This window comes from Belonocnema kinseyi, chromosome 2, assembly GCF_010883055.1.
Source record: "Belonocnema kinseyi isolate 2016_QV_RU_SX_M_011 chromosome 2, B_treatae_v1, whole genome shotgun sequence".
Taxonomy (NCBI): domain Eukaryota; kingdom Metazoa; phylum Arthropoda; class Insecta; order Hymenoptera; family Cynipidae; genus Belonocnema; species Belonocnema kinseyi.
Window position 1 is genome coordinate 85,085,405 of NC_046658.1, and position 11,818 is coordinate 85,097,222.

Consider the following 11,818-nt stretch of genomic DNA (forward strand, 5'->3'; position numbering starts at 1 on the left):
CAGTGGTACATGTATTACGCGCAGCTGTGACGAATTTTACAATATTCTAACGGAGCGCGCGCTAAAGTGGTATGACGACTTCTGACCCAAAGGCTAGTGGTGAGGGAACATTGTCGCGTCCATCCATAGAGGCTCCATAGAGGGTCCTAGTCGCAGACGCTGATATGATCGACGCAAAATTACACTGGCTTTCAGATCATATTTGAAAAATATTTCTAGCATTGCTTCTATGCAAGTTATATCTAATAAAAAATTCCGGATGAACTTTCTGGGCAATTACTTTATTTTTATCAAGAAACTTAGTTTTTTAATAGTTTTTTTTTTTTTTTTTGAAACATGCACTTTATCTGAAAATTCGAATTAGTAATTTGTATGTAACAATATCATATTATTTAGATATTTTACGGACTTAAAGTACAATTTTGTTTCTAGATGCGCTGTCTACATTCTACAATATCTAGATTATCAGAAAGGTGATTAATCAAAATCTCAGAAAAATTATTCTTTAATTGACTTAGAATCTAATACATTCGTTGATGTTTAATTTTAGTCAAAGGTCCAAGGGCTTTATAATAGTGAACAGTAATTCACATGGAACAAATATTATAGATACAATTTAGATAGATTAATTTGGACAATTTAAACTTATCACAAGTAGTAGAACTGTAAGACATTATCAATAAATGTCTGCAAAATTTGTGTAGTAGTATACATATTCGAAGGAATAGCAATAATTACTAATAAATGAAAAGGGCATACAATATATACCATCGTATATCGATGTTTTTCTTCAAACAAAAAGAAAATTATATGTATGAAGCAAGGACAACTAACAAAATGTTTCGTGCTGATTTCTATAGAGAGTATAAACTTACTCTTTTCTAATGGTCAAAAAATAAGAACATTGTGAACCGACGTATCCCATAAAGCATGTTTCACAAGAAGTAATCTTAGATATACGTCGATTTTATGCGATACAATAAATGACAAAAAAAGTCATTCTTTCGCTGTATTATAACAAATGTCGCAAAGGAATTGTGGCGTAACTGCAGCGTCTTCTAAATGTTAATGTTTCCTAAAAGCATATGCGGACTGTAACTTTGAGTTCATTTATTACAATAAGGTTTGATTTAATTTGAGAAGTCTTGGAATCTGTTTTAAAAATTTTTGAGGCAACAACTAGTTCGAGAAATAATTTCCTAGTTATTTAAGTTTCGCGCACTAAATTTTTTGAGATGGCGACAACTAATGTGTGGTACCAATCGACTTTTTTGATTCGTTTTGTAGCCACAATAATCGCAAACATATTGTGGTTTGACTGCTGCGTGTTTTTCACGTTTATGTCGATTTAACGTATCGGAAGAATTGTAACTCCGAGTACAAATATTACAATTAAACTTCTTTTTGGATGTATGCAAGTTTGGTTTAAGATGTACAAGGCTCACATGGGCAGTCATGTGAGTTTTGCGTTTAAATAGTTTGCCGCAGAAATTACATGTGAACTGTGGTATGACGTCGCATTCGTATTTTTGATGAGAAGTCAGATTCTTTTTCGCTCTATAGCTTCGCGCACACTTTGTACATTTGTATTTATTTTCCGGTTCGAAATTCTGAATTTCCTGCTTCTTTTTACTCCGATGTTCTATGTTACCAGCTAGTATATCTTCTTTTACATATACGGTGCATACGTTTGACTCATATTTTGTATTAAAACTTCGGTCTGTAATCTCTTCCGGTTCTTGATCTAAAAATTTACCAAAATCTAATAAAAATTCTTTCATTCCATAGTCTTATTCAAGACATTTCATAAAGAATCTATAGTCATACCTTGGCTAATTTCAACCTTGATGTCCAAATTTTCATGATTCTCATATTCAATTTCAAATATTTCTTGCTTAACTTCCAAAGTTTCATTGATGTCATATTTAACTAAATTCTTGTCTTCAGAATTATTTTCAGAAGTAACTGCAGTAATACACGATGTTTTCTTATATTTTATATTACGCTTTGGTCTTGTAGTTGCATTTGAAGAACTTCCTTGGCCTGTAAAGATAAAGAAAAATAAAGTAAATAATATATTATTTAATATGGCTTAATTCTAAAGTATATCAATAATTCAAAGGCCTTGCTTTATGTTAGTTTATTTTTAGAGGTACCTATTAACTGAGGATACTAACGATCGGAAGTTTGGATGGACAAGCACAATTGTATCATGCGGTAGCTAAGTGTTGAATTAATATTAAATCAAAACAAAGTATCCAAATCACAACGAAAATTATTTTATTAACTCAAAATCAAATACATTCGTTTTATTATTATTATTATTATCCAAATGAGGAACATTTTGTATAATGAATTACTAAATTTTATGCGATATTTCGTTAATCGTTAACTAAAAGGGAAAATCGTTTCACGGCACTACATTCAATATATAATTTTATTAGCTCTTAGATGGTTTTTGAAAAAGATTTTACGCATTATACTGCTATAAAAGATATATAAATATATCATTAAAAATTCCGACAGGAATTTCTGGACAACTTGATCTTATATTCTAGAAACTTCTCGTATGTACCATAATTTTATTTCTAGATATGCTATCCATATTCTAAGGTACTTCTAAATGTTTAATAAAGCGGAAATCACAACATCAGCCCACAGTAAATATTACATGGACACTAGGCTAAATGAAAGTCACATGCAAAATTTGAAGCGTGTTTTACAGTTTCATAGGAATAGGAAAAGTTTCTAGTACACGTAAAAAAATATACTGAAAGATCTACACTTTCTTATATCTATATATTTTTTAAAACAAAATGGAAATTATATGAAGTAAAAGGACAAAAAAAGTATTTATCTTAACATTGACAGAGAGTATAAGTTAACTCTTTCGAAACAGCTTCCGATTGCGACAATAAATAATGTGGATTCCCAATTGAAATTTTCTATTCGTTTTGTGACCACAATAATCGCAAATAAATTCTGGTATAACTGCTGCATGCTTTTCGCGTTTATGTCGAGCTAAACCACGGGTGGAATTGTAACTACGTGTGCAATTGTCACAATTATAATTCACTTTAGATGTCTCTGAGTTTGATTTAGGAAGATGAAAAATACGCATGTGAGAGTTGAAGCTACTTTTGTGTCTACATTGTCTGCCGCATAAATGACACATGAACTGTGGTGTGACACCGCATTCGTATTTTTTATGAATAGTCAAATACTTTTTCTCTTTATAGCTCCGAGCGCACTTTTTGCATTTGTATTTAATTTCTGGTTCTGAATTCTGAATCTCCTGCTTGTTTTGCCTCTGCTGCTTCATGTTACTAACTAAAAAATCTTCTTTTACATATACGGTGCATACTTTTGATTCATTTTTTTGATTTAAACTTGGGTCTGTAACTTCTGTCGTTTCTTCGTCTGAAAATTTTCCATAACGTAATTAGAAATTTTCGTATGGTTTTCTTTAAGGTATTTAAAAAATAAATCTATGATCATACCATGTATGATTTCCTGCTTGATGTCCAAAGTTTCGTCAGTTTCATATTTAATTATTGTCTTGGCTTCAGAATTGTTGTGAAATGAAAATTCACTAGTAGAAGATTTTGTCTCATATTTCGGATTACGCTTTCGCCTTACGGTTGCTTTTGAGGAACTTTCTTGGCCTGGAAAAATAAATATGTTTTTTGGTATGGTGCAATTTTTACGTATATTGAAAATCGGAAATTTCTATGGGCAAGCACAAACGCTTCATGCAATAGGTAAATGTTGAATCAATAATAAATCAAAACAAAGTATCAAAATCATAACAAAAATGATTTTATTAACTCATAATAAAATACATTAGCTTATCTATTATATATTAATGCAAATCATAAACATTTCTTGCCATACAATCTTGAATTGTGTGTCATATTTCGGTATCTAAAAGAGGAAATCGCTTCAAAAACACTAGATTCAATAAAAAATTATATTGGCTCTTTGATCGAGTTGGGAAAAGATTTACAGCACTGCTGCTATAAATTATATCCAATAAATAATTCAGAAAAAACTTTCTGAACAACTCAAAATTTTTTATCCATAGACTTCTTGTGTTAATCGCATTCTTTTTCGAAGAATTGTCTTAACCAGAAAATTCGTATTTGTAATAATTATGGATGTAACAATTTTATATTATTGAAAACGTTTCATGTTATTTAACTATAATTTTATTTCTAGATCTTTCAAAGCTTGAAAATATAAAAATAAATATTTTATCATCTTTTGAAAAATAATACACACTTTAAAAACAAAATTTTCTTAAATGTCTTCTCATGCTAGATTTCTGAGAAAGCATTTGTCCACATTTGGGACACTGATGACGTCTTCCACAATCATGTCTTTTGTGATATGTGAGGTTTTTCAGACTTGAATAATTCGCGCTACAAACATCGCATTGGTAGAGTCTCAGATTATTTCTTACAATCAGTGTTTCTGCGGAGGGTGGTCTCCGGATACCTGGAACAAATAAATAAATAATTATTGAGTAATCACGTTAGCAAAATAAATATTATGAAGCTTTTCACGGAGTGTGATGAGAGGAAAATACAATAAATTAACTCAAAATAAACATTGGTTAATACAGTTTTTTATTTTCCATTTGAGATACAATGTAGTATTTTTACAGTTTTTCTTCTCACAAAAAAATATAGTCGTACTATATGCCAATTAGAATTACAATATGTAACTATATATCATTTAAAATAAATTAAGATAAGTGCTAAGCAACTTGGAAGATTGAGGTGCCTAATAGGGTGGTCGATAAATAATATAAAATCCATAAATACAAAAAATGTATAGTGATCTCAAAAATATTGGTTGCTTTGATGAAAAAATTATTTAGTATAAATTTTAGCTAAAACTAAAAGCTGTCGATCATGGAGTACTATTAACTGATGTTTTTAGCTCAAATTTATAGTAAATAAATTTTTCTTCAAAAGGAACAAATATTTTTCAGAGCACCTCTAACTTTCTAAATTTTAATTTTTTGGACCACTAAAAAATATTATACAAAAGATCAATGCAAATTTTCAAGGGGTACAAAATTAAGAAAATTCCTATTGATTAAAAAATTATGCATACGCTGCACCTAACATTTTTTCGGCTTGAATAAGAAAAAAAATTAATATTTTTCTTTTATGGAAAAAAATAATTTTGACGTTTAAAACGTACCGAAATCGCAACAAATAAAAAAACTAAAAATTCCTATATCACGAAAAAAGTTTTCCGAAAAAGCAAAATGATGATGCTTTATTGTTTAAAATAGTTGCCCCGCCAAGAATTAATAATATAACTGATAGTGTAATTTCAAGTAGAAAACACCTTTAATTAAAAATCTTTTAACTTATAAGAAATATTTATTTAGCAATATTTTTCTGCAATTAATTTTGTCTTCTCATCATTAATTAACAATTTTTTAAAATATTTTAATTTCGAAAAATTGATAGTTTTTTGAGACGAAACATGCTCTATAATTCTACTGCTTACAATTTTTAAAATAAATTTTCTTTAGGGTTCAAATTGTTAGAACAATTTTTAATAAAGAAAACTTTTTAAAACAAACAATATTTTTATAAGTTATTTACCTATTTTAAAAAATGGAAACAGTAAATATATATGTACGGAATGCTTTATCACGTAAGATAAGCCACGATTTACTTGAATTTAACAATTTTCAGAAAATGGGTAAGAAACGACTATAGAACAAAACTCAATTACGAAAGGTATTGTTAGAATAATTATGTTTCCAAACTTTTTACGTAAAAAATGTTTTTTTCTCATAAAACATGACTAATAATATTCTTTGAAGTTTTACTGTCAGAAAAAACTTTTTTCCAGAAACTTGATTTTTTGCACAACTGCCTTAAAGTTAAAGAAATTTCTGGTCCGCCAAATTCAACTTTTTATAAAACCAGTGCATATGATGAATTAAAAAAATAAGATGTTTTTTTAACATTTTCAAAAAATTGTAATTTGAGCAACTTTTTTTTTATTTTGTAACAATTGGAAATTCATTGTGAATTTTGAATTCAGAAAAATTATAATTCTTTGGCTAACAACCTAAATAAACATTTGTAATCACGTTTTGATGTTTTAAAATAGGAACTAGATAACCAGAAAATTATGAATTAAAGTAATTTAAATGATCAAATTGCAGGCTGCATAACCTAAAATGCTCCCAAAGCAGAATAAATAGGGTGATTTATTAAGAAAATAAGACAATAAATTATTTTAAATAAAATTAATGTAGGTAGGAAATTTCAACAAAATACATGAATTTTTAACCAAAATCAACAAAAGCGTTAATTTTTTAACAAGTGAGACAATTATTCACCAAAATAGTTATAGAAGCTGAAATTAATGGATTATTTATTTTCTACCAATCATTTTCATTTTTAACAACAGTAAAAATGAAATTTCTATCAAGAAAGACGAATTTTCAAAAATGTAGTTTCAATATCGAACCCAAAAAGATTATTTTTAACGACATACAAAAATTTGCATTCAAACAGTTGAAGCTTCTACTAAAAAAAGTTAAATTTATAAGTTATTAAATAAGTTTCGCCAAGCGAAAATGATTAAATTTTTACAAGAAAAATAAATAATCTTCAACAAACAGGTTTATCTTCGACCAAGAAAGAAGTTAAGAAGAGAACAATTTTTATCAAAAGGTTTGAGATTTGAAGCTAAAAAGTATAATGTTTTTGAAAAAAAAGTTTTTGACTTTTACCCCTAAAAACATGAATTTTCAACAAAAAAGCTCATTTTCAACCAATACAGCTAAACTTTAAACCAAATAGTTGCATTTTTACGCTAAAAAATGAATCTCTTACCAAAAGAGATGAATATTGAACAAAAAGTTTAGTTTTCAAGCTAAAAAGTCGAATATTCTAAAAAAATGTGACTTGTAATCCCAAAAAGGCAAATTTTAAAGAAGAATGGTAACATTTTAACAAGAAAGAGAACCCATAAGCAAATAACTGAGTTTGTAACAACAATAAAAATACTAGAATTCTCATCTAAAAATAAACTTTCAAGCAAAAATAGTTGGATTTCCTTATGCAACATTTTTTTCATGCTAGAAAATAACGATCCCACCATTTCATTCTAAATCCGAAAAAAGAAATAGCCTACTTTTTAACATTTTTATTTTAACATATGCCGATTTTGACTGATTTCTCATGTAACATGTATGTGAAAAAATCACTTTTTTTGGAATAATTTTCTAGGGCTTAGGAGTTATTTATACAAATTCCGTTTGTTTAAATGATTAAAAATTTCTCAATCAGTGTTAATATATATCTTACTAGGTCAATGATAATAATTTTAAGAAAACAAAAAACAATTTTAGAAAAAAAAATTATTTAAACATATTCCACTTGTTTATATAATTGTAAATTAATTAACAAGTATTGGTAAATATTCCCTTAGACGAATATTAATAATTTTAGGTAAAAAATGACGATAATACGGTGCTCAAAAGTTCGATTTCACGATGAATTGACATTTTTGGTTTTAAGGGTAGTTTTCAGGGACTCGTGGAGGAGTGTTAGGGGTGTCAAACCAATATGTCTGATACATAAAATTCTGCATTAGATAATTCTATACAATCCTCTATACTTTCCAGTCAAATGTTACCAAACCGTAAAAAATTATTATAAAAACTAAAAAAGAAGTGATTTTTCTCCATGCATTTACATGGGAAACTTCAAGTAAAAACCGACACCTGTTAAAATCAAAAACTAAAATAAAAAATTAGGGAGTTTCTACATTCTAAGACATTTAAATTATAAAAAAGGACGTAAAATTGAATCGGTACGCAGTAAATATTACATTCATAATAATTCAAATGAAAGAATCGAAATTTAAGAATAATTATTTATGATTTGCTTTGAATATAATACAGTCGTTGATGTTTAACTTTAGTAGAAAGTCCAGTGAGTTTTTTATAGTAAATGATAAATCATACGGAACGAATAACGCAGATAAAAATAAAATAATTAGTAACAATCAATATTAATAATAATATTAGTATCAAATAATTAGTAATTGGCTGCCAAATTTGAATCGCATTACACGTGCTTATAGGAAAAACCATAGTTGCTGGTAAATCAAAAAGAATATGATGGGTAATCTATTGGGAATGGTAATCTACCATTTCGCCACCTGGTGCTGAAACCTTTAACTAGAAAGAGTAGGTACAATTTTAAAGATGTCTTTTGATTTTTGCATATAAGTGTTTTTACAATTGTTTTGTTACGTATAAAACAATGATTGAATATTAAAAACAATTATTAATAAAAACAAATCGTTTTAGATAGAATTTCCATCTTTTGCAGTGAAAAAACACATTTGGGTCAAATAGGTTATAAAAAACAAACCATTATTTCACAATTTCATGTAAGTTTCAATCCATCGTAAACTTAAATCGACGTGTCCAAATGATAAGGTGCCATCTCGGCAGAACCAAATAAAAAGGTTCCCTACATCAGAAGGCATTAGTGTACCCAATACTATTTATATGGGATTCTCAATCTTTCAAGTTTCGCCACCCGAGATGGCACCTTTTTATTTCGTTCTGCCGAGATGGCACCTTGTCATTTGGACACGTCGAGTTAAACTTTAGTTAATGTATATAGCGAATTTGAATATGAATTTTAACCTAGCTTTCAGATCAGTTTTTAAAATAGTAAATATTTCAGGTATAAATTAATAAAAATGTACTTTGAGTTCATTTTTGCTTCAAAATAGGTCCATTTAGGTTGATAATGTTCTGAAAATCACAATGAATAGTACAATATTTTTTTTAGAATAATATTTCTGTCGAAAAATGCTTTTTTTCACTGTATAATATGTAAATTTCATCTAAAGCTGTTTGTTTATGATAAAGATTTAATTTGATTATCCTATAAACACTTAAACTTTAAAAAAAATTCGTAAAAACAATTTTATTTACAATTAAAAATGCATCTTCAAAATCGTACCTATTCTTTCTAATTCGGATTTTTGTCACTAGACGGCATATCGCAGTTTAACTATTCCCAAAACATATAATATATTTTCAAACAAAAAGAAAATTATATGAAGTGAGGCCAAATAAAAAAAAGAAGCACGCTGATTTCCACGAACAGTATAAACTTACTCTAATGGTAAAATAAAAAAACAAAAATGATTTAAACTGTTAAATCATATGAAGTATTTATCACAAAAAGCAATTCTAGATGCATCAATTTATTGTGATAAAAAAAATGATCTAATATTATCAGCTTTAGCAAATACTTTTCAAGTGCTAGGGCAGAGTAGGGCATGGTATCGCGCTTTGAATTAAATGCCTATAAATTATGCTTGAAATGTAATTTTGATATGTGTACTTTATAAGGGTGATTATTACATTATCACACCGTTATATTAGTGCTGCTTATTTAAACAATTTAAGTATTATAAAATAAAAATTGTATAATGTAATAATTTTTGAAATTATAATGTGACAACAAAAAATGAGTCCAGACATTTTCATAATTAATTTAATGTTTCCTTATTAATTAAAGTAAAGTATGTGCAAAGCAGTAATAATCTTTTACTGCATATTGAAATACAAGGGCTCGCCGTGGCGCGATATCATGTCCCACATGAGATTGCGCATGATCGAATTAATTTTTGAATATGTAAAACGCTTATAGAGATAAATTATGATACCAAAAGTCTGATAAAATACTTTACCTACTAAAACCTAACTTTTTCATGCCTTAATTATTTCAAAATATGTAGTAAGCACTTAATTTCTGCCAAAGACTTTTTCATCGATTTTCGCCAAAACTGTTATTTCATAAACACCATTGTAAAGCGCATTTTAAAATAGCAATTGGATTAAATGAATATTTATCAAATCATAGAAATCTATTTTATGTAAACAAATTATAAAAATCAATAAAATACGGCCCTTATTTGTGATTCTCATCATAGCCCGCACAGACACCATACCTAACTCATCCCTAAATACTTTATTGCGTACAATGGCGTGAAGGCATATATCTTGACAAGACAGCTTTTTTTTTGCTATTTTGACGACAAATGTTACCAAAAAAATTTTGATGGACTGCTATGTTTCCAAACGTTAGCTTCTTTCTAGATAACAATAAGATTTGGTTTGAGAAGTATTTGAATTTGTATTCTGATGCTTTGAGATCTCACTTAGTATGAAAAAGAATACCCTAGGGATTTAAGTTTCGCCTACTAAATTACATGAAATGGTGAGAATAGATGTGTATTCCCAAGTGTATTTTCTGACTCGCTATGTGTCCACAATAATCGCAAGTAAATTGTCGTTTGATTCCTGCATGTATTTCACGTTTATGTCGAGTTAAACCCCGTAAGTATTTATAACTCCGTGAACAAATGTCACAATTATAAGTTGCTTCAGATATCGTTAAATTTGACTTAAGATGAACACGACGCACGTGTCTGTTCAGTTGATCATTCCGTTTAAATCGTCTGTCACATAATTTACAAACGAACTGTGGTATGACGTCGCATTCGTATTTTAGATGATTATTTAAGTGAGACACTCTTTTGTAGCTTCGTGCACACTTTTTGCATTTGAATTTATTTTCTGATTTTGAATCCGGAACTTGCTGCTTCTTTTGAATCGGCTGTTTTACGTTATCAGATAATATACCTTCTCTTATATACACTGTGCATACTTTTGTCTCATATCTTGTATTCAAACTTCGGCCTGTAACTTCTTCCGTTTCTAGATCTGAAAATTTGAGAAAATGTTTTTAGAAAAATTTTATTTCAGAGTTTTATTTAAGAAAATTTTTTAACGAATCTATAACCATGCCTTGGGTAATTTCATCCTTGATGTCTACAGTTTCACGATTCTCATATCCGATTTCGATCATTTCTTGCTTAATTCCCAAAGTTTCGTCATTGTAATATGTATATAAATTTCCGACTTCAGAACTGCTTTGAGAAGCGACTTTAGTAACACATGATTTTTTTTTATATTTTGGCTTACGCTTTGGTCTTGTAGATGCATTCGACCTTCCTTGACCTGGAACAATAATTAAAAATAAATTAAATAACATGGTATTCAATATGGTCTAATTCTGAATTATTTCAATAATTCACAGGACTTGATTTATGTTAGTTTATTGTTAAATGTACCCATTAATTGAAGATATGGACAATCGGAAATTTTGATGGAGAAGAAAAAATGTATCATGCAGTAGGTAAATGTTGAATCAACTTTAAATCAAAACAAAGTATCAAAATCACAAAAAAAATTTATTAACTCAGAATCAAATAAATTCGTTCATTTATTATAATTATGTAAATAAGGAAATTTCTTGTCATACATTTTTACACTTTGGGCGATATTTCCTTACCTACACGGAGAAAAATAGTTCGAGAAACTTTACCAAACTCAGTTGCGTAAACTCTGGACATATGCACACTTTGATAAAGTTTCATTTCTAGTTGGATAAAACGAAATTCGATAATACCTCATTGATAAACATGAAACTGTGACAAATTAATACCAATGTCTACCGAACTGTACTTTAACTAATAATGTACTTGTAGTTGACATTTTAATATACATAATTGTGAAATATAGCAAACGTTAAAGATTAATGTAGAGTTGGGTAAAACGCGGTCGAGGAGTCAGCAGAAAATATAAGAGGGTTTACAGGAAAGTGACGAGGGAATGACTGACGCTCGAGAAACTTTAACTACCAGTTTGGTAAACCGTAAGCTTCTGTGAATGAAAAAGAACTTA

At 28.6% G+C, this 11,818-nt stretch overlaps 3 protein-coding genes across 3 annotated transcripts in view; all 3 read right to left on the minus strand.

Annotated features, from left to right (window-relative positions):
* Positions 1–72: 72 nt before the first annotated feature.
* Positions 73–2,214, minus strand: LOC117182764 (zinc finger protein 90 homolog). The gene is made up of 3 exons (XM_033375868.1): positions 2,178–2,214; positions 1,828–2,043; positions 73–1,744 (listed from the first exon to the last, which is right to left on the minus strand). The coding sequence occupies exons 1-3, from the start codon at positions 2,212–2,214 to the stop codon at positions 1,200–1,202; spliced, it is 798 nt and encodes a 265-aa protein (XP_033231759.1). The 3' UTR covers positions 73–1,199.
* A 174-nt stretch (positions 2,215–2,388) lies between these two features.
* On the minus strand, positions 2,389–10,018 carry LOC117182765 (zinc finger protein 69 homolog). The gene is made up of 3 exons (XM_033375869.1): positions 9,976–10,018; positions 3,501–3,665; positions 2,389–3,420 (listed from the first exon to the last, which is right to left on the minus strand). The coding sequence occupies exons 1-3, from the start codon at positions 10,016–10,018 to the stop codon at positions 2,882–2,884; spliced, it is 747 nt and encodes a 248-aa protein (XP_033231760.1). The 3' UTR covers positions 2,389–2,881.
* The window catches only part of LOC117167466 (zinc finger protein 865-like), a 7,273-nt gene continuing 3,404 nt past the window's right edge, over positions 7,950–11,818 (minus strand). The window contains exons 2-3 of the mRNA XM_033352425.1: positions 10,880–11,092; positions 7,950–10,795 (exon numbers count right to left, since the gene is read on the minus strand). Coding sequence (XP_033208316.1) covers positions 10,278–10,795; positions 10,880–11,092 — 731 coding nt within the window. The 3' untranslated portion in view covers positions 7,950–10,277. The remainder of the gene's footprint in view (positions 10,796–10,879; positions 11,093–11,818) is intronic.